General features: G+C 33.4%; 1 protein-coding gene across 1 annotated transcript in view; it reads left to right on the top strand.

Moving 5' to 3' along the window:
* The window catches only part of LOC118186918 (uncharacterized), a 329,689-nt gene that overhangs the window by 234,629 nt on the left and 67,412 nt on the right, over window positions 1-27,648 (top strand). Inside the window, exon 3 of the mRNA XM_085816245.1 lies at window positions 24,986-25,121. Coding sequence (XP_085672371.1) covers window positions 24,986-25,121 — 136 coding nt within the window. The remainder of the gene's footprint in view (window positions 1-24,985; window positions 25,122-27,648) is intronic.

Here is a 27,648-nt window from a genome sequence, read left to right on the forward strand (position 1 = left end):
AGATGTTAAATATTAAATCTAGTTTGATGAAACTGCCCCCGTTTGTAGATACAGAAAAAAGAAAATACAGTATATAAAATTTGCACGAATGCTGAAACTCAGAAGCAATTGCTCCAGAAACTCAAGTACATTTAGAAGAAAAAAAAATGTTTAATACATCTACATAGAAACATATCTGTATATTTATAAACCTATGCTACTAAGGTTAAAAAAAATTCAATTTTGGTCTTGAATGGTTGTGTAAACGTCGTCAACAGATAAAATAAAGAAACTTAATAAGGTCTGAAACTGAAATTTACAAATGTATGCTACTAAGCCTAAAATATTTTTAATTCTGGTCCTAAGTGGTTCTGACATGGACTGAAAAGTCGTCAGAAGATAAAATAAAGGCACTGAATATGGTTTGAAACCGACAGACACGAAATATTTATTAACATTTACGCTTGCTCCGCTTACGTTAAAGTCTGCAGAATGAAATGGTTGGTCTAAAGAAAGTTTAATCACATGCCTCTCAATAGTTATCATCATAGCTAGTTACTGCTATTTGCGATTAATTTCTCTTGAGATGTATAAATAAATAACTAGGCAAACTCTAAATGAGCGGAAAATCTGAAATCAATGAGAAAGATGATTTCAAGGAATTTTTATTTAATAAAAGCCCGATAAGTAATTAAACGTGTTCTTATTGGCTGATCTAAGACTTGAGGTAAAATGTATGACAATAATAGAGATCATATTGCAAATAATGTGTAAAATTACTTATTTATATCATTCTCCATTGTGGCAGTTACGTGAAATGTGAATTACTTGGTACACAATATTTCTAGTTCGATATTTACGCAGCATTTACTCAAGAGGAAATATTTGAGCGCTCTCTAACATATCAATTTTGCATGGTAAGAAAGCTGTCATTATAATTGCGACTCAGACTAACATGTAAGCGGATCGCAAAGCGTGTGATCAGTGACATATGTGATAAATCTTTTGACTGAAGGCTTTTGTTTTTATTTTGTAAGATGGGTGGAAGAAAAGATTACTGAATGGGAACATGTAATAACTGCTTTTTGGATGCTCAAACAAACATAATTCATATCAAATCAACCTCCGAATTGTAGGCAGAAAACATTCTCACGAATCGAAGATTTAGATACTTCATGATGCGATTTAGATGAGCATTTAGATGCTTCATATTTAGATGCTTCGTAAAGAGGAAAATAATGTAAATGTTAATAAATTTCAGAATGAGAACTTCAAAGAAAATAAACGTGCCAGTGACTGATGGCGTAGAGTACCACGGACAACACTAGTGCTAGTTTGCAAGCGAATCATTGGGTCGATGAATTTCGTTGTTTCTTTAGAGGTGATGGTGATGCCGCAGTCCATCGCAGTCAGCATGAAGTATTCAGTGACATATAAGCTGCCCGTATCACATACGGGGCAAGAACAACCAGTTATGCATTAGGTATAATATACCAAAGTAGTTTAATAGTTTACGTTTATATTATACATGTTCAAGACAGTAGCGAACTTCGACCATCACTGGCTCAATAACAATTTGTATAAAACGCCGTGACTCTGAAGTTCGGTGAGGTGAATCCCCCAAAGAAGAGAGGATGAAAGAAACGTGTTTACCTTTTTTTTTCCAATGCAGTGATAACTCTTAAGAGCTTGTTCCAGAGATAAAATTTCAAATACACCATGGAACAAATGAAACAATAGGACGACAGAATAATAAAACACCATACGAGTTCAGACAGAGTCAAGAAGTAAAATAAAATTATGAACATCACACATGCATTCAAGAAAAATTCATAATATACATTTTAGAGCATATTTGTAAATTTTCAAACACTAAGAACACAGAACACATGATAACACAAATGTAAGGTAAACCGAAATTAAATAGAACCCTATGTGCCATAATGGTTAAAAATTATAAATCAAAACACGGTAAAGAATCGAAATATTTGTAAGTATATACAATAAACTACCAATTAAGAAACATAGTCGCCTAATAGGTGAGCTAGGGAATGGACTAATAAACCTCTCGTGTTACGTTACTAGATAATTGATTATCGGGGAACAGCTTAATAGTAGATATGTTAACTGTGTTAAGAAAGAATGTTTCAGTTGGTATTTAAGATGTGTTCGCTAATCAGAGAAAGTTTTAAGGTCTCTATGCAGCATAGAATTTCTGATGAAAATGAAAGCACTCGTGGTAGTGCAATGCACCTTATTGTGGATACTTTGCAGTTTATTTACATTTCTAAGGGTACCCTTGCACAGGCTGGAGAAGCATAATATAAAATAGATCTGATATTCATTTACAAATACAAATTAATCAGCTAAACGCATTTTTATTAACTATAATGAAACGACTATAAACTATTTTTCTATGAAGTTTCCTGCCAGTGAAATACGTGTTCCAGCATGCGGAAGATTTCTTAAATTCTAAAGGCATAAAACTTTTGGGCTCCATGTAGACCCATTGTTGAAGAGTTTCAGTGATTTATGTATTAAAATGTGATGTTCTCATTCTATCCATATCTCTAAACCTTGCGAGTTCTTCATTTTGTAGAGACATTAGCTACACTTTTGGAAGCAGGAAAGATGAAAAATAGCAACCGCCTTCGCCGGGAATCGAACCACGGACATCTGGAATACCGGATCAGTGTGCAGAACCACTATATCACGAAGGCACGCTAGGACAGTGGGAGAAATACCTTATAACTTATCCACATTTAATATATATTCTTGACGTGAAAAATGGATTGCACACTTATTCCGAAGTAACCAAAAATCATTACACTTTTTACACATACATATATATTTACACATTTTACTCAATATAACAATTTTTCAGAATGACGTGAAACATTTCTACTTTCTCAGCACGATATCGGCGTTCTGGTTTTACAACACACTCAAAAAAAATCGCCTTAAATATCTCGATTACATTTCAGTCAAAAACTTTCACGCATCACCACCACGTGCATGCTGCTCCTCTCTCGTCCCCATTTCTCCTCGCTCTAGTTGCCAGATTCATCTTTCTTTTCTGATCGGGAAGGCTGGTCTTAACAAACGTTCCGGCAGGACTAGGTCGGCAACTTTAAGTAGTCAGAAGAGCTAACACCTTCCGAAAGGAGCCTGCGTTAATAAATTATTTAATGATTCATCCCTCAGCAACATTTTACTGAGCTTTCTTCCAACATGTTAATCGCAGTGGAGCCGACTGATAGGAATAGAAATTTGCCTACTATGAACATTCTCAAACATATGTGATTTGCCTAATAAGACTTTATTGTGTGAAATTCTTTACAAGAACAAAGTCAGAAAATTTGGTTTTGCAAGAGAATGGCCTCATGTGTGTTACTGCAGCGTTCAAGAATCTAAAACGTCCTGTTTTCCAAATTTACATTTTAATCTGTTCACAGTGAACTATTGCTTTTTTAATGTTTAAAGTATCTCTGCATCTCGTGCTTTCGTGGTGTAGTTAGAAACATATCCTAATAGCTTCGGAAGATCCGGAGTTCAAATCCTAGCAAAATCATCATTGCTTATTCATGTTCCCCATCTTCCAAAAGTCATAATCGAATCAACAATGCCTCCTTAGATGTTTTGGACGATAATTTCTGGATCTTGTCGTCTGGTGGCAGCATTTATTGGATCCCGTTCTCCCCAGTCGTCTTTGGAGTGGGGAAGAAGGTGAGGTACTTTCACTTTCCTAACAGAGTTCATTCGCATGAAAGGCCAGGAGTTCGAATGCCGGCGCGGCCATTGCACTTTACATTTTTTCAGCTTCGACAGACCTAATGACTCTACAAATGAAGCTTTATATATTAAACGCTCACGCTACTACGTTCCTAACGCTAGATGCAGAACTAGAATCTTCACAAACGAGACCGAGTTCTATGTCAGTGAAAGAGGAACTAATACACTTTCCTTTGATAAATAATTTTTGTATCCTCCTTGTTCCTACATTTGAATTTTTTATGAGATTTTATAGACAGTTTTCAGATGTAAATCCTTTTGGGTTCATTATATTCGTATCGAAGTCTAAGTCTTTAGTCAATGATTCACATCTTTAGTCAATACCCACATCTATAATTTCTCCTGCTTTGCTCATTAGACAGCGCTACATGCTTTTAGCCTTATTTAAAAGACGAATTTTCATAGAAAGATACAAAATTATTTTTTGAAATTAAGAGTTGTGTATCGAAGTATTATAGAAAACATCGACCATTTCTTTGAAATTATCGTTAATTTGAAGTAAGAGGTTTCGTAATTTTAGTGTTAGATTGCTTCCCATAAACGCTTAACTGTGAATGATTTTTTTTAAAGAAAGCGAAATGCACCCATTTCTTAAGGGCAAAATAAGATGTAATATGAATGTATTGGTGTTATCATCTTATAAGCACCGCAGAAAACGTAAATTTGATATTTTTGAATTATTTCTAATTGAAAGAAACACTGATTTCGTAACATACATCATTCGAATTCTTGTAATCCTAAATTAAATTTAAATATCGAAAATATGATTCCATGGTAACGCAGAAAATTCATTTATTTTGCTCAGTTTACTCTAAACATTGTATGCTGAAAATGTCCATTTTTGGCCGCTAGGAGATACGAATTTTACCTTCCTCACAGCAGTATCATATTTACTTAGTTATCGAATTATTAATGTATTTCTTCCTTATAAAAGTTTTCTGAAAATGTATTTGCTTTCCTCATTTGATCAATAGTTTGATATTTCGTTATTTTCCCCGAAAATGCTTTTGTGAGATCCCGGGTATTTTCTTAGAACTTTTAAGTTTATTATAACTTTAGAAGTTCTATAATTTATTTTCAATGTCCACATATTTATTTACTTTTATTTAGTGTAGATATCTCTTCCTGTTTTCTGCTATTTCAAAAAGTGTTTTTAGTTTGATAGCTTTCTCATAATCTCGTAAAAAATGCTAATTATTATTGTCAAAAATAATTATTGTCAAAAATTATTATTCGCTGCTAATTATTATTGTCAAAAACTATATTTAACAATATTGTCAAAGTATTTGTCAGAAATGTACTTTGTTTATTTATCAATGGAAATTAACTGTAATTTGCATTTTTATCTTTTAAAATTCGATCACTTGGTAACTGCGGGTTATTGCGTTTCAGTTAACAGCACGCCCAGCAACATGTCATATCAAACTTATAGATAGATGGTAGCATAAACTAAAGCTAAGTGATAGGAACGCTACGCTACGGTAAAACAATAAAAGATGAAATATTTATACAACGAAAAGAATGTAATGTTTAGTTCAGCTAAATTTAAAGCTAATATTCTGTCTCTTATGAAATGGACTGTACTCTCAAATTTTTAAATTTCTCCAGGTACGTGAGATTCTAATACGAAATAATTAACTACGCTTAAAATGTAAATATTGTGACTTTCTGGTTCACGAAACGTGAAATGCAGATCACATTTGTACCGCTAATTTTCCAAGTGTTTAAAAATGCTGAGAACCCATAAATCGATTTTAGGTAAATCTTATAGAATGTGTTGGTTACATGGAAATTTATGTGACTTTTTCCTTCATGGATTACGAAAATGGGAAAGAAAGACTTCCACAAAGGTATTCGTTCCATTACTCAGATAGACCATGTAATTTTCCATATAGAGATAAATAAACAAGATCACATTCTTCGACTTTAAAAAGATTCTTTTGGATGAATTCAAATTTTGCTTCTATTTTTGATACTTGAATTTAATTTTACGTTACTCTTTGTATTTACCTACAAAATAAACAGCGTTTAAGAAATGAGTTTTGGGTGGTATAAATTAGAATCTATATAAAATATACCCTTATTCTTCGTAACGCAAAACTCAGCAATAAACATAGATTTCAAACAGAAATTAAAAATTTACAAATTTCTTAAGCAATTCCAAGTCCATATAAATTCTAATGCACATTCTATTCATTGAGAGCCCCTCTTATTTTTACATTAGAATAGGCTTTTTCAAACATATGGTTATGTTTTGTTTAAATAGCCTTTTATTGGTAAATTTATTTAATTTGTTTGAAATCTTCATTGTTCCCATTCAGCAGTACACTGCTGTTGAAAAGTGTGAGAATAAACTCATTTTCTGGAACTCCTGAATAAAGAGTGACTCAAAACCGAAACATTTAGGTTAGAATAACAATGTAGTAGCTCAGGCTCAAATACGTAACGTATTTGTATAGGTAACATGGCATTGCAATAAAAACAGTTGCAGAAACCAGTCGTTTTTCGTTCTTCTTTTGCTTTGTTTGTTCACATCGTCTGCAACCATAGCGATTGTATTAATGTTTTTTATGACTTTCATAAGCAGGGCTGTAGAATGAGCAACCCAAATTCGAAGATAACAAACCTGAGCTTAGAATCAAGAGAGATTAATGTTACGACTATTTTACTTTTCAGTTTGTGGAAATACGTTTACGAAGCCATCTCTACAATCAGACGTTATAAAGTAAAGGCTTCTAGTACCACGATGCCCACTGAAGTGGGAACTTTTAAGTCAGGTGTATAAGGACTGTAGATCTGCACAGTTTAGTAAGGCTCATGAGAGGCTTTTTGATAGAAGTCAAGCTGTTTCATTCTCGTTAAGTCCTCCAAATAAGAAAGAGCAAAGAACAAGCAAAGAAGGAGCAAAGAAGCAAAGAAGAATCGCAAAGAAGGAGCAGCCCTGGCCTAATTTAAATGAGTTCAAGCTTTCTGCAGTGTCTGGATTCAACCTAAACACGGATTCTTGAGGTATTTCATCTGTACAGTAAGACGAACATAATAAAATTCCACCAGTACTAGATAAACAGAGGTAATATTAACGCCGGAAATATCACGATCTCGGCATGTATTATGCTGAATACCCGAGCACCGCATTATATGCTTTTGGCGTATTTTTTTATATATTCAGACTTATATGGAGAGGATCTTACAGTCATATATACTACACTTCAGGGAAGAATTAGTTGTCAGCGACCTTTTAATAAACCACAGATTTTTTCACAAAGAACTAAAATGGTGGCGAATATCTTAAATGAGTAAATCCGGCAAATGGATCTTTCAGCAGGATCTCCACATATGAAGCCACTTTAATATAAATGGGATGCATTTAAGATGTTAGCTGCTTCTTCGAGAGTCATCCAGGAAATACATTTTGCTGGAAAGATGGGTGTGGCAAATAGAGGTGTGTGTGTGTGATATGGCAAAGCCTCGAGAGCTATCTGTTTAAGGGGAGGATGCCTTCGTGGAGAACTTTCAAAGGGAAGCTGGCTCGTATACACATTACACATGGGGAAAACAACAAAAACGCCCATGCAGCCAGCCCGTTCGCGGGATTCGAACCTCGGACCGAACTAATGAACTAATTCAGTGACTTTACCGCTCGACCGCTGGTGGAACCCGCCGCAAATAGACGAACTGTATTATAACTTGTGTGACGCATATAACTCTTAAGTATGAAACGTCATTTTAGGTTCCAGCTTGAAATATCAACTTTTTACATTCTTATCGTCTTTTCCATTACTCACAATCATGAGTGGACACATTCACTGTTGCGTGATATAAATTGCTGTCTTGTATTATTGTGCAGCTGTATGCAATTTCATGAAAGATCTGGCCGTTGCTTTTCGACAAGTCTGCAGAATTATACTTATTTTCTTAATTTTGGATACACGATCTAAGTGCTGTTTTTCAGTTAGGTGATTGGACCAACTTGTTGGGAAGTTCTATTTCTCTGCATGAAGATTTGATCTAACTGTGCATATTTTGTAAAACTGAATTCAACAAAGCAACACAATAAAGGTTATTTTGGATACTATGCTATTTATATTTGCACTTGGGCATTCACATGCATAAAGTAATAATCGTTTTACAATAGAAATTCTTCAAGAATTTTGCTATATATTATTTCCTATCTTACTGTTCCATATAAATACTCTTTTTAATATTCTATAAATACCTATCTCAAAACTTCGAATTTTAAATTCACGTTACACAGCTAATTTCCAGGTTCGAGTAAGATACGAAGCAAGCCTCTCTTATTTTTATGTTCCCTATATTACATATTTACTTAATGCTGCTTTTAGTTTTCAAATTATATTGGCATTTAATTACTTTTCAAAAACAAGACTGATTTCTTTTCAAAAAGGTACATTCGTTTTTCCGTAATGATTAATTGGGTGATTTATCCCAAGTTTAATAATACTCCATTTTAGCAAATAACCTAATTTACTTTTATGTACCAAATTAAGAACGTATGTCATTTGTTTTCCAATAAACAAGAATTATTTTTACTTCAGAAATGATCCTTTCATAATAGCCATCGGCTTCGTCCTTTCATAAGATATCTGTATTAAAATATCAATCAATGTTTTGGAAAAGAGACAAAAGCAGGCAGAGATTTTTACGAAAAAAATAATCCTCAATTTACATCACAAATAAATGTCTGAAGTCCAAATTAATTTGCTGAGAGACGTAATTAATTAAGGAGAGCAGCAAACAAAGTTTTCAAGCTAATAATAATTATATAGTGGATGCACAAGATGAAATTAATTAATGGCTATAGTAGAGAGATTTTCCATGCTTGAGTCTTTATTTTCTATTAAATCGTATTTGCTAAACAAACGCATTTCCGTGGTTTATCCTCCTTTATTTAATTTTGTGCTTTGTTAGAAATTTTTCCATTAAAACTGTTTATATCTGTATAGATTTTTTTATCATCTAAGGCTTCTTTGGCACAGAGAAATGCGCATAATGTAATGCACTTAAAAGTATAGGATAAACACACATTTCAATAAAATTCACTGTTCAAACATTTTTATGCGATATTTCGTTCCTCAAAATAAGGTAATTACGTTTGTATAAACTTGCAGAGTGATGGATGTTTTGAGAGAACATTATGGAAGAACAATAAATTTAGGAGATGTTATTGACAATAAAAGGACGCTTTCTGCATAATTAATACTTGTTACGGTATCCTGAAACTCTAGCTTTATAGGTAACGGTAATTTTTGTTCTAGGTTAATAATATCTTTAACATCTGATATATTTTACGAGTTCAATTTAGCTCGTGCGCTATGTAAAAGAATAAAAAATAACTATTGATATTGAAAGTACTTGCAAATTTAAACAAGATCTGTCTTAATTTTTACTTGATATTCCTTAATGCTAACTAAGCCAATCATATAAATAAGAATTCATTATTTTAAATACGGGGCCTTCGTTTTCAGTAATATCCTTCCAGAGTCACTAGGCTTTTTTTGATGCAGGATATTTGAAAAATGAGCAGTGCCATCGATTTGGACCTCTCCAATACACGTAGAGTGTGATAACCATTACACCACGAAAGCATGCTGAAAGGTGGTAGAAAATACCTTATATACTTCATAATATGTTGAAGCACGCACTTTTTATTGCCGAATATATTATTTGCAGGAATTTTTGTCGCAAATCCTAGTAGATGTTTTGCCAGTAGATGCTTGGTAGATAATTATTGAAACAAATGGATACTGTCAAGTATAATGCTTCGCATGCTAGATGTGATGGTATTCTGCATCCTCGTTTTATATTTCTTCCCAAGAATCGCTGGAAATAAAATAGCAACTTTCAATAATTGGATGCTAATTGTACTAGCATATTTTTTTATTCCATTTAGCTGTACTTGTGGGAAGTATTCGTAGATTAATCTTCCCGTATCTGTTCCATTGCATCTTCTTTGCCATTTTCTAAAATTTTTATAGAATTCTTTTTGACTCTAAATCTTGAATAAGAAATGAATATCAATCAAAACTTTTGATGTCGCTTCCTTAGCTGCATTATCAGAACTTTGTTTGCTGTACGTCTTCGTATCAAGTTTAATTTAATGGGGCGGATATTTATTATTTCTTGAAGGGCCTAAATAAGTAAAGATATTTTCTTCGCAAAATATAACGCATTTAAAACTATTTGGCTGCATAAAGGCTCACATGATGTGACTTATTATTTTTGAGAGTGGTATTTAACCATAATAGGCATTATTCAAAGATATTGTTTCATCTTGGTAAAGTGAGCTTGAATCATTTAGTCAAACGTTTTGAAGATAGAGCTTGATTGCCTTGGTAAGTTGTAAATGCAGCAGCAATGCAGCAGGCTTGCTTGCCTGAATAAGTTGTAAATGCAGCAGCAACCAAATCGGTAAGATATAAATGCAGCATTGACATTATCTTGGATATCTGATAAATCCGTACAAATTTCTGGTTTGGATAAATATTCATGTGTCATTTATTTGGTGCGGATTGAGCTGGAAGTCTGCTGAATTTTTGGATTTCTACTTTACTACAGGACTTGAAATGCTTAATTCATCTATAATGCAGTCCTATTAAAAAAGAAAGAGACAGAATAACTTTGATTTATGTTCTTCTTTAATACCTAGTCGCAGCCCACTAACTAGAATATGGATAGCAGTTATTAGTGTGCTGTCATTAGGCTTTTTTTTTTTGCGTTTCAGGAAGTGTGAAAATGTGCACTGCCTTCGCCGGGATTCGAAACTGGACCTCCCGAATACACGCCGAGCATGCTACCAATGAAACCACGAAGGCATAGGGAAAGGAGGAACAAAATACTTTATATATTTCACATTTGAAAGGGTGACCGAGGATTAGTCGACCCAGTCGCCAACCCCTAGTGGTAACTAATTACTGTTCACCCCCTTTTAGTTCGGGGGCCACTGTAGAGCCTTGTAGAATTTTTTCGAATCAGGAATTCTAAGAAGAGATTCGAACTCCGATCCTCCCGAATACGCGTCAAATGTGCTTCAAGTTATTCCACGAAGGCATGCGGAATTAAGGGCATACCTTATAAGTATAGTATAAAGCATTTACTTATATGCAGCATAACTATTCGTTGAATTCATAGTGACTTATTTGTTGCACTTGCCGTGACACTGTAACGCCACTCTACAGGGCAAACATATAACATTAATATCTCAATCGCTTTTAAATGCAATTGTTTCCAAATTTGTCATTTATGTCCCTATTTATGCATCTTAAGACGATTTAAATAATTTACAACTGCTTGAGTCCCGAGAGTTGCAGTTTTCAGGTTACCTTTTTATCACGAATGAAGACAAGATGTTTTAAGATACCATTGTTTAAAATAAGGATATACTTCCATCGTAATCTCGGTTGCTTTTTAGTAATTTTGAAGGCTTAGGAAATTATATCATTTTTGATTTAGTGCTATTATAATTAAGTTTATCTTTATAACTCAATGTATCTAGAGTCTCTGATGTTTTCTTCGGTTTGCTTTCCTTGTGTGTTCGAATTTAACCACCGACAATGACGACGAAATCCGGCATATGATGGAAGAGTGACATCATTTCATAAGTCCAAATTTAATATATAATATTAGCCGTAACATTTGACAAAACACACCTAAATTAGACACTTCAGGTTAGAGTTTTGAGGAAATTAGATCTTGTTAATTATTTTTGAAGACATTAACTACATATCTTTCATAAATGCCTTTTCTATTATAAAGATAATTTTTCAATTAATTGTAGATATTTGCTGGGCAGTTAAGAACTTGGTGTGTGGCTAGTAGACCAGGCCACCAAAGTTTATCATAGGCAGACATCACATCTAGAGGAAATACGCAAGTATGCCAGTTTTGAGTGCAAATGTTTGAACGATATTATTATATCATCTAGTCAGTCAGTATTCCTATATTCGGCGATAATCCAAATCGGTACTGATGCAAAAAGTTTTAATTATATTTTTATTTTTTTATATTAACACTAAATTACTTTCCTTAGTTCTAAAAATAGCTAAATTTCAGCCAAGATATCATGATATATAAAGGAATTCGTTGTTCGATAAATAAATTTCTTCAACTATTACTGAACTAATTCTATCGAAACCTTTATTTTTAATTTGAAATATATCTCTGATCTGATTATGTATAAAGAAGAGATCATTTTGAGTTTTATTAGTAGGCACATTTTGTAATAGAAGCATGTTCTACACTATCTGCGGAAGTTACATCTTGCGGAAAGAGATCGAAAATAATGTATTTCACTGTTTCTTGGATATCCATTTTAATTGATCTATTTTGTTTTGATATAAGAGAGAGGTACTTTTTCTATTTGCTAAGACGTAAATGTTGACGTTGACGTTATGAATGAAGAAGAAGTGAAAAACGCTGACTTAAAAGAAATACTTTCCCAAATATTATTCAAGGAATAACCCTGGCTCTATGATTGGCTCGCTTATTAAGATCTTTTTTTCTGTAAATGATGCGTAATATATTTCTCTCTAAGGCGATACACGTCTCCCTCTGATATCTCCGTCTCAACACCCTTAACATTTCCCTTTGAATCATTAATTACTTTGTCCACCAAGGATGAGACATAGGAAAGGTCTTGGAAGTTTTATTTCAAATTCTGTATTAGTATACAAATTATGTAGCTCCTTTGTAGTTTGTTTAATTAATATGTCTGTTTGATTTGCAGTGATTAAATCTCCAGTATATCGAAAGTTAGTAAACAGATCTTCTCTTGAATGCATCCAATCAACCCGACACAATATATTTTTCTGTTTATTACTTAAAAGAGTTATAAGATTTTTTAATGCGAATGAATAATCCAGTGGTCACTTAGGCTTGTATTGTTTTCCACCTTTCATTTCAATTACTTTCTCGAATCACATCTTATCACAATCTTCAAACGACATGAAAAGTGTTCTGAAATAACTGATACCTTTCGAATTATATTTTATGATAGGCTGAGGAATCATGAAGGTGTAATGTAGCTTTAACTCTGAAATTCGGTCGAATAACAGTAAAAAAAATCAAATAAAAAATTGATATTTCATACAATACTAAATATTTATTTTGAACGGTATACAAATGAATAACATTCATTTTACAAAACATTACGGTTTTTTCATAAAACTATCAATTTATGTTTCTAAATTAGGTCCATTTCTTTGAAATATATGTTACAATGGGCATTATAATAAATATTACTGAACCAGGTTTTCATCTTCAAGAATGTTTTAATGTTAATTCATGATTATTCTTGATATAGGTCATAATAAAACTCAACTAACCTTGTAAAGTAACCACTATTTCATAACACTAAATTTATGCAAATTTCGAATTGGGAAAGTGAAGCAACCATCATTTCTGTTTCACGTTATCTTAACATCTTGAATAAATAACTGTTTCCTTTTGCGTCATAATGGCAAATGATCACGGAAAGGTAATATTCATTTCAGTCAAGCACTGTGTTTAAATTTTAATTTATTTCACCAGATGAGAGTCTCTGAAGTGAAAGCTCATTATTTTGAAAGCGCTACAGGTATAGAGATTTCAAGACATCCGTTTCGAGATCATTATTTATTTCCATGGTGTTTTGACAAATGCTGAGGAGTTTAAAGTATCTTTTGTTTAGAATTTATTCGAGTAATTTCCTTTTTTACTTACATTTACTGTTGCCATTTCATCTTCCTTTATGAATAACGGAGTTCTTTTTCCTTAAGTTTACATTTAAACATGTATATTTCCCTCCCAGAGAAAATTTTTATTAAAAATGTTAAATTTTTCTCATCGTTTTCTTGTTCATTTGAGAATTAGCTGTATCGTTTCATTGTATAGATTGTATTAAAGAGTCTCAAACATTCAAATTCTTTGCTGTTTTTGTTTTATGAATACTATCAGAAATACAAAAAATTTAACAACCTGAATTTTAATGAATTGTAAATTTTTGATGTAGACTGTGTTTATACATATGTATACATATACAAATATGTACTGTTGCCGCGGAATGTTACAATTTCAAAAGATGTTTTGATAAAAGCGTACTGGTTAAAAATTCTAAAACTGTTCTAAAACATAGCCTTGCCTATATCATTTACTCTAGTTTATTTAGAGCTCAACAAAACTTATTTTTATGAGCATTGCATTACTTTAAATACGAAAACGCATAAAAAAGAAAAAAATAATATTTCTATGTTCTCTTCCACCTGTTTTGAAGGCATTCTTTCCAAATATATGCCATTTCTTTGTCTCTTATTTATGCAAGGGAATTAATGATTTTATCAAATCATTTATTTTATGTCAAGTATCTTTATTGTCATTCTCCCTTTCCGTTTTCCCGTCAGAATGCTAATGTTAGTTTACTCGAATTCCAATGAGGTAGAAAGAGATAGTATTTAAAGAGAGCTTGTATAGACAGAGCGTATTCCATCTGCTGAAGACCACCTTACTAGCTGAAATTCTATGATAACAGTATGTCTTTGCCATTACTTTACTATTGCGAATGGTACTTGTCACGCCAGTGCAGGTTTGAGCCAACTTGTGCGTTAATCCGTTAATCATCTGTGCGTAGCCTTTGGCTAACTTACGATTTAGCTTAATTGAATTTGAATTTCTGTCTTTTTTGAGTTACGTCATAATAATGCTAGTTGGTTTTATAAGCGCGCGTAGTGCCTTTTTTTTAACTGTTTGAGTTCAGTTATTGTTAATAAAACAACATTTTACACCATCCTATGCTAGCTTTTTTCTTACAAGATACAGTGATAATTCGATTTCATCATCCAGAGTCTCGATATCTGGATAATGAAATCTCGCGTATGTATGCTTCCCGCGAAAATGAGACTCTATAAATGTTTTGGATATACAGTAAAACTGAACGGAATACATTTTTTATTTAGCAATTCTATTGTTATATTCAGCATATGTGTTGCTATATTTGATTCTAAATTTATTTATTTGTAGTTTATTAAAAATTTGTACAATAATAAAATTCGAAAATAGGAATATTATGCTTCAAAAATGTATTATATGGAAATGTAAGATACTTTTAAAAAATTACCTTAAAATCTCAAAAGTAAAATAGAATAATGTTTCGTACCAAATATATTTCTCGCAACCTCAGTATCGCCTTTCATTATTAATTTATTTCTTATGTGGCGGCTCTAAGAAAAACTTCATAAGATATTTTAAGAATTTTCATCCCGCCTACATAGTTCTTTCTGAATAAATAAATTCAGTTTTTAGAATTAAACTTAATTTGCCATACAATGAATGATTGCAAAATTTGATCAGAAAAACTCGTAACCCATTCCATAAATTTTGTAGATTTCTAGAATTTCATGGAAATTTCTTTTTTTTCCCCCTCTCATTTTCTTATATTTCGTATTATTCTTTGAGCGTGTCACATCGCTTTTGGGTTTTTAATTTACAAAGTATCTCGTCCTTGATATGCACTGTTAAAAATAGCTTGTATATATGTAACAAGATAACTTCGTGAAAGAATGTTGCAACTCATTGACAATGGTTCTCTGTATTGTAACTTAAAGAGACTTTACTGCGCGGTTAGAAACACGACACTCGAAGAGAGACGTAGCCGCTGATTTTGAAAACATAATTTTATTCCATGATAATGCACATCATCACTTTGGATACACCCCACAATTTGATACAGCTTACATCTTCTTAAACAACAGACGAAATTAGTAAAGTAAACTCTGAGTGGCTAATTGCAAAGCGATGCAGCGAAATGCAACCGAACAGAGGAGAGAAGATAAGGGATAGTTGCGACACAATTACCTTTTATACCATTATATATATATATATATATATATATATAATTAAAGAAAGGAGAACAAACTAAAAAGGACCTTTGTGGTCAAGAACTTTGCGCATTGAGCTGCAAAATTTAGAAAACAAGTTAAAAGAAAATTTTTAGTGCTTTCGCTAAAAAGTAGCTTAGATACTGTGTTTCCGGTGAAAAATTTAACATAAGTAAAATAAAGTGTAATGAAAATTGTAAACATTAAATAAGCAATATTATCACTAGAATATTTACAAATAAAATTCAAGTCTAATTGTAAGTAATATGTTGATCAAGGAAGGCATATTTTAAACAATAGAATAAAAGTGTGACATAAGACTTAAGCATTAATACAAAAACAAAAAAGCGGTAAATGGTAGATTAGCCCAATTCGAATCTAATTACCGACTCTTCAGGGGAAATTTTATAGTGATTTTCGAATCCAGCTAATTCCATATCGCGTTTCGTCGAAACAGTCAATTGAAACTGTATACGAAACTCTTTTTGAATATTAACTGAAAAAACTTAGTCAAAAACTTTAGTCTCAATTCTCTGTTCCATTTCTAGACGCGTCCGCTTGAAAAAACACATTGAAGTGTAAGAAAAACTATACATAATGGCCTGGTTAGTCAAATGTACAAAATAAAGTAAATAGCGATTTGCTATTAGTCAAAAATACAAGAATTTAGGGAGGACCTTCTAGTTTATAGAGTTTAAACTTTGTGAACGTTGTTAAAAAAATGTAATTTAAAAAATTATAATTAAAATAAAAAGCGAAGAAGACCATAAAAATATTGAATGGATCTTGCTATGTCCAAAAATCTATACAAGAGAAAGACATTTTTTTTAAAAAAAACAGACCTGGAACGCGACGTTTTCGTGCTGGACCCATGTTAAACTCAAAAAGAGGATTGCCTCAAGAAAGGAAGTAGCCAATCAACTAGGCAGGATAACGTAAAAGGGGAAGAAATGTCATGATGAAAGAGCCAATGAAAAGTGACTGACCGTTGGCATAAACCTGCCTCAGTGTGAGGGGGTGGCAATATGCTGATGAATGAAGAAATTGCTTAAGATGGCGTCTTCCTCAACGAGTTTTAAGGAAGTTTGGGTGTACGCGAAAGAAAAATGGCTAATTCTCCAAAATGTTAAAAAATGGCCACAAAAAGTAAGAATAAATTAGAAAAAATAGTAAATTGTTAATTAAAGTCGTAATTCTTCAAGCTAGAGGGCTATCAAACTACTTGAAACGAAATACCCTATAAAATCAATAACAGGATAGATATGGCCAGAAAAAGCTTAAAATCTATTCAAGAATAGAATTAGAAGTACTGTGCCAAATTTGAAGAGTAAGATTGAAGTTGTGAGAAGAATTAATTTTACATTTATACATTAGATTCTCTGAATCAGCCATCCTCTTTACACCGTCCCATAGGGCTTGAAGTATAAAATTCATTATCTAACTCAAAAAATCTAAAAGAAAAAGTTAATGCTAGCTTTTTTAAAGCATTTTTTATGGCTTTTGTAGGAATTAGGTTGTTCTTTAAGGTAGTAACAAAGTAGAGTAATTCTTCTTGGAGGTGTTTTGTAGTATTACAGATTCTTTTAATTCTAAGCAGTTGTGCGTTGATTGTATTGATTATGACCCTTTTAGAAATATTGGAATTCCAGTTATTTAAGTGTAGGAAAGTTGAAATCTCTTCGTTTATCGTAGATTTTCAAAAAATTGTAATTTAGAATATGCAAATCAAGGTAAACTATATATATGTGTGTGTGTGCGAGTGTGTATGTCTATGTGTGTGCATATTTGTGATTAACACGTTACGTACATCCCTTTTTATTCAGTGTGTATCAAACATGAAACGAAATTACTCTTCGAAACTAAGAATATATATATTTAGGGAATTTATGATTATTTATGCTGTAATGTTTTCTAACTCCAAAAGAACAAATGGCAATTTATAAGCATGCAGAAATTTATGGTTTTTACAAGTTGCTTCACATTTTTCGCTATTTCAATGGCTTGTAAAAACCCGTAATCTTATTTTACTCTTCAGGAGCACTTTAAGCGTTGATGTGTCTCACAAGAAGCATTATTGTCAAAAAATTACGTCTATAAACAGGAAAAGAAATTTTACGATATGAAGTACCTGTATCTTTGATAAAAAAAACCTTGTAATTTCTTTTTAAGGTAGCAAAATTTAGACCTCTTTTGTTTTGGCGGGGAATGGTAATCCAACTGTTTCAGATGTAGAGTCAAGTAGAGGGTATTAAGCTAATTGAACAAAGAGTTACATTTTTTGCGGTTGATAAATGATTCTTTTCAAAAAATTTTCCACCAACCAAAAATCCTCCGGTTGATAGTCCTTCTTTTTCTTAAGATGTTATTTTTCATTCTCACTTTTGCAAGCGAAGCGTTAAATCCTATGAAATACATTTTTCCGGCCGACCGGAAAAACCCGATAGTTCTTAGCCTTCTTTAGTTCCTTGGCTTTTTGTATAGTTCTTAATGGGAAAGATGGTGTTTAGAAGATCACTGGTACAAGTAGCTTTCTTTATTAATTGTGAGTCATGGATACACGTACAGAAATTCCATTCAACCTGCATTTTGTTGAAAAACAGCTATAAATCTTCCAGGTGTAGCACAGTTTGTTGAAAGAATGTTATATTGCGTAAGAGAATAATAGCGAAGTTGCTGGTTTATGCTGTAAAAGAAAAAAATATGAAAAACGTCTATTCGCACGACATCCAAGGAAAAATGTTTGCGTTGCTGCAATTTCTTTCAGTGTACTTAAAGATGTGCTGACAATGTACGTAACGATTTATAATACGAATTATCTACAATCATGTGCATACAATCATGTGCTACAAGAAAATTCGGTATTTAATGAAATAAAAACATTGTATGCATTTTCTCTAAATTTTATAAAAAAGACCTTGATCAGTTGGAAATAATAAGCTGTTAAACTTAATATGAAGGTATACTGGCATACTTAATATCTTTTTACATCTTAACTTATGAATTCAGCAGTTGCCTTTTCAAGTGTTTTAACTTCCCGTTCGAAAAAAGCGTTCATGCTTTTAATCTAATCGTTTAATAGTTAAAATCTTAGCTTGTAGATTATTAAGAAAAGCATGCAGAAAAGAAGGGAAAAGTGCCATATAATATAACTCCCGAAAACAAAAAACAAACAAAAAAAGATACATGCTAAACAAAATTTTATAAAAAATTGCATTCTATTTTTTTTTCTGTTTTCTTTATTACCCAAAGGATGGTAGCCCAAAAGGGCTATTAGTCTCAAAATGGCATTTTGTGGCATTTCACTATAAACGGCGAATCGCTTTTTCAATCGTTGCCAACAAATATTATCGCCCTTTAGAATATTTTAAAAAAAATTAAATAATAAGGAATCTGTATGAATGTATGTATGTTTTTCGCATTGTGAAATAACGAGCCATAAAATATTGAGTAACACAGGAAGCCCAAATTTTGATATTATCAGTTTTATATATTGTAAAATTTTAATGAAGTTTTGATTAGCAAACTCAATGATTTCAAAGTAACCAATGATAAGGCTGTACGAAAAAAAAAATATAGTTTATCTCCAGCGCGCGAGAATAAATGTCATAAATTCAAAAGATAATACTGTTTTTAAATATTTTGTGATATTGCCGTTGAATTGAATTTTATTTAAGTGCGAAGAACATATTTAATAAAAAAATGTAACACAGAAAACATTAAAAAAAGTCCCATGGACGTAATGTAAAATCTGAAAGATTTCGGATTTTTTAAGGAAAATAATCTTTAAATTAATTACCGAAAAATGTATAAGTTACGTATACCAATAATGGAAGCAAATTACAAATGTTTTGGAAATTGAATTGACAAACAAAATGCCCAGATTCAAACTCAGACGAATAGATGCAGAATATAATGTTGGAAGCATATTTATTACTTAAAATAGTACTCCATATGTGGGAAATATACACTCTGTCACAATATATATATATATATATATATATATATATATATGCACAGAGGAGAAATTGAGCCACAATCACGAAATTAGGCAGGAAGTTAGTCTAGTAAGAAAAATGCAAACGATTTCAATTTCGACGCCAATGAGATAAGGATAGGCGCACTATGCGCATATGTGATCCGCAGCTGGGAGAGTTTAAAAACATAACTGTTCGTTCCGTAGGGCTATTCAGATGAATCTGTCGACTTGGATGGACGATGTTGTGACTTGAAATGCCTCTGAGATGTAGCCGGCGACAGTATGAATAGTATGACTTTGAGAAGGGGCTTATAGTAGGCCTCAGAGAAGCAGGTTTGTTGAACAGGCGATATCGGCAGCACATCGGAGATATGATAGTTGCTCGGTGTAGGGGAAATGGATTACGGGAGGGATGGCCTACCATGGTGGAAGGCCAGGGCGTCCCAGGAACACAGCGTGAGGATCACGCAATCATAAGGGCGACCACGCCTGCACCAACAACATCAATAGCCTCGATTTGACGCCATTTCTCCTTCGATTTTCTAGGAATCCGGTGCTATCAAGGGAAAGCATTCGGAGACAACTCGTCGATGCCGGTATATCTTGCCGACGTCCATTAAGACGCCTACCACTGAAACCCGTATAATAGGCAGTGTCGATTGGATTTTTGTCTAACTCAGTCAAGCCAGGCCGACTGGGGGGTGTGCGATCTTCAGCGATGAATCCCGAATCAGTATTAGTGCGGATGTCCAACGCACATGCATGTAGTGGCGGCCAGGCTATCGTTTCGATCTAGCATTTATTGGCGAGAGGCATGCGGCGATTACACAAAGCGTGACAGTATGGGAAGCGAGTTGTTGGACACACGATTACCTCTAGTTGTCCTTCAAGGCACTATGACGGCCTGTAGTTACAAGGACGACATTTTAATGCCGGTTGTACTGCCTACGCTACCAAGTCTCCCAGGTGAAATTTATAAGCAAAACAACCGTCGTCTACAGACTGAAGGGTTCTCCCAATAATGGTCTCAAAGATCTGATGTACTCCTGTTATCTGCCAGGTCACCAGACCTCTCGCCAACATAGCACGTTTGGTGCATGCCGGGAAGGCAACTACAGCTGTCCCGGAATATTAGTGAATTAATTGTCCAGTTATAAAGATTTTGGCATGATCTTCGGCAGGGGCGCATAGGTTACTTACTTGAATAAAACGATTTTGTCTGAATTTTAATCATTTATTTATCTCCTCATACACTACATACATATTAAGTTCGCTATAGTAATTCGTTTCCTTCTGTGTGCGTACATTTTTTATGACGTAGTGTATATCAGATGGATATATAATGATGTTTATTTATTTAAACATATATGCTTTATTTAGTTGTTAAAATAAAATTAAATTGAAGGGTATCCTCAACGGTGTTGGTTACGGGTACATACAAGCTGGCAACAGTCAAGTAGAAGGTTTAATGTTATGATGTTCATCATATACTACCGGCGGGAGTCAATGAGTTAAATTTAGATAGGTAATTAACCCGAATACAAGGAAAATGGTGCCTTTCAAGGCTGTAGGTCATAAACGTTTATAACCTGAGTCCTCAGTGGGGTCAAACCATAAGTTAGAATATAAGGTGATGCAGTAAAATTAAAGCCATATTGAAATTTGAAAGAAATCGTAACTCATTCAGTGCTCATAAAGGCTTTATTTTTTTCAAAGGTATAGAATTTCTTTTTAATGTTCCTGGGATAAATGCGATCACATCACATTCAGATAGTCCAAAATGTAGATAGCTAGCATATATTTTTTACAGTGCAAAAGTACAACTGAAATTGTATTGTATACTAAGAACTGGTTTTCGTTGAAGCAAAACCTAATAATGATTTAAATGTTATAAAAGTAAAACCACGCATAGAGCAGACCTGTAGATCTTTTCAACTGCAAAAGTGAAGAAAAATCGCATTGAATCAGTCAGTTCCGAAACCATTCATCTCCGTATTATTTTACAGTCTTCTGCTTTCCTTTTCTTTAGGCAATTTTATGGGTAAAAAAATTAAGGAAACCTTAAAAGTATTTAAAGTTTTATTGTTTATAACAAGTTCAGGAATAAAAATTACCACTCATTTCCCAAAGTAGTGAATATTTATTGCATATATTTGAAAAACAATATTCATATATATATATACAGAAAGAGAGAGCATGGAAATTTTAAAGAAGCTAAGTAGGTAAAGAGAAATAAAATTAAAAAAACACTCTTCTTTAAATATCGTCAAACTACTGTTTAAACATTATTAACCCAATTTCTTCTCATTTAAGAAGTTATAGGCATTCCTAAAAATTTTCAGAAAAATTTGTTATAGCATACTAGCTGGTCATATATAAAATTTTACATCTGTCCATTACGTTATCTGAATTTTCATACAACAACTGTCTTTGCGACAAAGATATTTAAAATTAATATCATTGTTTAAGATATAAAATAATTCTGCTGCGGAAAAGATGAAATTATTAGATATTTATAATTTCATTCCAAACTTTTTACGGAATATATCGCTTATTTGAAATCCGATATTGCTCTCTCAGTTAGCTTTAGACTTTTCGACGTAAGTCTAAGATTTTGAAATTGTGATAAATACCGAAACATGTTAGTTCTCGTTTGGCAATTGCAGATTATTTATTTCATTGACAAAAATAAATGAGAGCTTTTCTGCAATCATTTGCAATTTTGATCCGTTATACTACTTTCTGAATGGAATTCAGTTTCCATTGTTGTTTTACACAAACATTGATTTAAGCACCAGTATGTTTCCAGCATAAACACCAGTATGTTTCCGGATATCAAAAACTCTCAGACTGTTTCGACCTCTGGAAAGACTTCTATCTTCAGTTTGTCTTAGTTGTGCCAGGAACTTTTGCCTTTCTTAAGGCATTCTATTGTGGTTTAACAGAAATCATGCTCGGATAGCAGCTTAGAAGTCCAGAATTCGAATCCCAACGAAATAATTCTCATTTTTCGTGTTTGATGCTCTAATGAATATAACCACTCTGCATTTTTTGTTCAAACTAAAATTAATCACACAATAATTCATGCTATCTGGATTTGACTATTGGGTTCTTTCCGTCCCAGTTGTCCTTTAAGTGCAGAAGAATGCAAGGAACGTTAATCGTTCCTTATATTCTAAACGTCACATTCTTCTCCGCTTAAAATTTTCTCGTTCCTTACTGTGTGGTATAAATAGAAACAACAATCAGGAGGTCAGGAATTCGAATCTCGGGGAGGGCATCGCTTTCTTTTTATTCGGAAGAAAACTCGTAATTGTACAGGGGAACAAATAAATAGGCTATAGACATTGTTTTTACTTCTGAGGAATAATTTTAGCTTTCTTAGTAATGACTGTATAGTTAGCTGCATTTTGATTTTCTTTACATGTGAACTAAAAAATTGCCGCATTATCTCAGGTTCAGGTTGTAGTGCAGCGGACAAGCCATTGCTTGACCATTGGTAATGTGGGTATTGTCCAACTGCACAATCTCTTTACCACATTATCTCAGAAAATCATTTTTGTACTTCGAAATTTATTATGGTCTTTATTTCATTTTTACTGTCTAGTTCGAAGTAAAGGAAGTATTGTAATCACCAAAAATATCCGGTGTCATATTTCAACTAAATGCCGCTCACCAGGGTAAGTGGTTAGTAACACTGACTGAGCTAATGAAAGGCTGGGATTCGAATCCCGGAGAAAGCACGAATGCAAATTGTGTGTTCCCTCATAGGAATCAATGGTAGCCCACTTATTATGTGTCTCAATAATAACGTGACCAGCACTTCCGGCCTTAGTAGTGGCCAACTTCTCAATGGCTAATGCACACTATTGGAAATAAAAAAAAAATATTTTAAGGAAAATATCCAGTTTGACCTCTTTCGACATAAGAGGACAGAATAAAAGACTTTATTTTTGTCAAAAATTATCCTAAAATGGATTCAGAAGGAATTTTTTTGTAACGTCTGTACTTACGTATATACCTATGTATGTTTCTCGCATAACGCAAAAGCGATTAGACTTTAACCGTTGAAATTTCGCTTATCATGTAATTTTGCACCGCCCTGTTTTTTGTTGCAATCGGCTGCATCAAATGTATATATATATATGTATATAAAATATATACACCTACTCCTTTATCCGGCTCGGTAAGTTCTGTTTTTCAGTTCTATACGCTATCTTATGTGCTTCAGTATTATGTCCCGATTAAAGTTTTTATTGCTTTAGTAAATATCCACACAATAGTTGTAGAATTATCAACAAATTGTAAGTTTCACTAAGCCTAACAAGCGGTTATTTGTTTACATTTGAAACTATTTGTAGTAAAGTGAATAAAGTTAGTTGGTGCACTAACTTCAGTTTATTTTTGCCCAGTGAGACTTAAATTTAAAGTTAAGTTTAAATTTTTTTGCACCGAAAGGTTTATCTTTCTGACGGTTAGGGTTGCATGGTTCCGTAGAAACCCTAATTTTAATTGCAAAAATCTTTTTAACTGCATTTGGTACTTCAGGTTTTTCGGTATTTTACAATTTTTACTGAAAATGTTTTGACATTTTACGTATTTTTGCCTTTCTCTGAAGTGAGAAATATATCTGTAATGAAATTTCAGAAAATCGATTTAAACAAAGTGAAGCAAAGAAAAAAAAATGTATAATTTAATAGGCCGTGCAGGGAAGTCATCTGATATCCACATCAGATTTTGTATCTTGAAAACGTAAAATTTCATTCTATACATATGTATATTAAGTTTAATTCAACAATGCAATATATGACTTCTTGCTGCGTAATCTTTACTTTAATCTTTACATTCAACATACTGTGAAAAGAATATTACACCACTTTTCCTCCTATAAAGAAGAATAAATGTGTATTTTTCTTTGCAAAGGGCAAAATTTATTAAGTTTTTATACATGTTTTAATATTCTTATAATATGCTTCATATACTTGATCTGAAATTGCTCATTCACAGATCACTACTTTATTAAATTTAAGAAGATTAATGATGCGCGTTTTTTGCTAATAGAAACACTAATTTAAAAAACTGCCGGAGGTTTACTCAAGAATATTAGAAATTCTGAAAGAAAAGGATTAATTTTATAATTACCGAAACAATGCTGCGTGACAGAAAGAGAAGATAAGGAGTTTATATTTCCCTTTGAACTCCTAACTATAGATAAGAGGAAGTGATATATGCTTAATTTAAAAATACGCATGGTGAATTAAAGCAAATTATTTGGTTGAAGGTTTATATTTTTTTATTTGTAAGCAAATGGATTCATTTTTGTTTTGTTTACAATTTAGTAGTGAAATTTTATTCTTTTACTATTTTTCAGCTATCTAAATCAGGTAGTCAGTCCGTCTACTTACGTCACGTAGATCTCAACAGTGCAGGAACATACCGTTGTGAAGTCTCGGCTGAAGCTCCAGAATTTCAGACAGTAGCAGCTGAAAAGAAAATGACAGTTTTTGGTAAGTGAATGCATTCTATAGTATATTTGTCTTATTGTTTGCATATAATCAGCTTTAATCCAAGTTTTTAGATTTGAGTATTGCAAACAATGTTTCTTATCTCCACGTTTCGGGCATTATATTTGGAGGGATTATCTATTGATCCAATAAAAAATATTTGTGTCATTAGATCAGAAAAATAAGGATGTCATCCTCTGTACTTAGGATTAATGTTGTATGACTATCATGTATACATCTTACCTTTATTAATATTGAAGAAACTTGATCTCTTCTTGTACTTGCTGAATATTAAAGCTTCGGCAAAATCAAAGAACTCAAAATATCATTCAAAGTGCATTTAAAATTGCGGCAAGTAAATTTAAATTTTGAATACATATTGTAGGGTTTATATTTACTTTAACTAACATTTATTTTAAGTTTAAACTATCTTTCCTGTCAATCCTTACTTTCCCCTGGAACTGCCAATGCTAGAATATGTAAATTTGAGTAGAACGCGCAAGCATTCAAATTATCAGCGGAAGTAGTATGATTTAAATAGAAGGAAACGAGTTCGGTGAGAGAGTTATTCTTACTTCGCGAGCGCGGAGGTAGAAATCGAGAATTAAAGAACACCGCGTTGCGGCCTATTGCTTGGCGGGAAGTAGTTGCAATTGTTCCAGTGAGCTTCAAGTCTGCTGAATTAGCTGCGGTATTTGTAAAACGCGGTGAGTTAGTTATTTTAGAGAGCCTCGTAGTTAGAATCTTGTCTTTATTTTCTTTTCAGGTTATTATTTTATTTTGACTGTCTAGTTGGCAAAGTTTGTAAGCGTCAAGAGGACGCAATTGTAAATTAGTACGTTGAATAAAAAGGGACTTAGACCCTTTATAAGACTCTGTGGTTTATACAAGCTTTCACAGTCACCTCTTGGTTGCGTGCTAGTTAGAGGCGCGCAACGTTATATTGGCGCCCGAACACTTATCGAACTGAAATGGCCGAAAATTGGATGGAAGCCGCTGGACAACACCAAGAAATGACAACGCAGTTAGAAGGATTTGGATACCTGGTCCAGACTTTGAGAGCATCAATCAAGCCAAACGTCTATTTCGACGGAAAAAATTCGGTGGCGGTATTTCTCGAAGGTATAGAAAACCACTTTCAGCTCTACCCTGTGCCTGAAAGACAAAAAGTCGCCACCGCCACATCAGCACTAAGAGGACAGGCCGCGCTATGGTGGAAAAATATAGGCAAATTTCTTCTAGGTGAATTTGGAAGCCCGACGTATACTTTTGAAAATTTCAAAAAATCGTTAGTAAAGGCCTTCCCCATAGTGAAAGATCGCGCACGGCTGGAAGCCGAGCTATATAGTTTCTATCAACGGGATACAGCACAATTGACGGACTTTATTTTACGAAAAATCAAGCTAACGGATATGCTGTATGGCAAGAAACCCGATGCGGAGATTATTGAAATAATATTACCAAGATTGTTACCCGCTGTCCAAGACTACTTTGAAATTAGAAACCCAAGAACATTGCAGGAACTCTTCGAATTGGCGGTGAAGTTTCAAAATCGCAGAATCGCGGAAAGAGCGAGAGGGGAAACATATTCTCAAAGTACCAGAAGGAAAGAGGAAACAAGAAATGGAAATCGCTCATATGGGGGAAAGAACTATCAAGCTAACGCATCGAAACTTGAAGGGCAAGGCCCAAAAAGAAAATTTGAAAATAAGCATCCGCGTACCCAGAAGACACAGATTGAAAGGAAAGCTTTAAACGACTAGAGGGGCCTGTGAAAGGGAGGGTCCAGACCCCGGAAGTTTTAGAAAAACCCTCAAATAGACATCTAAATACAGTCATCGTAAAAAACTCACAGCTACCAATTATACAAGTCCTGGTTGGCGATGTACCAGTAGAAGCCCTCATCGATACAGGGGCAGAAGGAAATTTCATGAGTGAAAAGTTCTTCAAAAAGAATTTTTTTAGGATACGACTCTTTAAAACCAGAAATACGGAAATTATAGCGGCGCAAGGAAAAACATGTCACTGCATCGGGAAAGTAGCATTAAACGTACAGGTAAAAGAGGAAAATCTCAAAGTATTAATTTTTGTGGTGAAACACCTCCAACACTCTCTTATTTTAGGTATGGACTTTTTAAGGGCCGCGAGGGCCAAATTAAATTTTCAAGATAGTTCCGTGGTGCTGGAGATGGACCAGAGGGTGGTGGAACCGGTGGAGACACCTGAATTGGACCTTAGCCATTTGAATGACCAGGAAAGTAAAGCAATACAGCAAGTGGTGAGTAATTTTTCTCATTTGTTTTCAGAAAAACCGGGAAACTGTCAGATCGTGACTCACAATATTCAATTAAATGCCGAAAAACCTTGTAGGACTAAACCTTACCGATATGACAAACAAAAAGACGTAATCATCGAAGAACATATTCAGGAGATGTTAAAGAATAAAATAATAACGCCCATAAATAGTGAATACGCGAGTCCAGTCGTACTATGTAGAAAAAAGAACGAGTTTCCTCCTTCGGATAAAAGG

Source organism: Stegodyphus dumicola, chromosome 1 (assembly GCF_044657685.1).
Source record: "Stegodyphus dumicola isolate Sdum_Otavi_A_Nest chromosome 1, ASM4465768v1".
Classification (NCBI taxonomy): Eukaryota; Metazoa; Arthropoda; class Arachnida; order Araneae; family Eresidae; genus Stegodyphus; species Stegodyphus dumicola.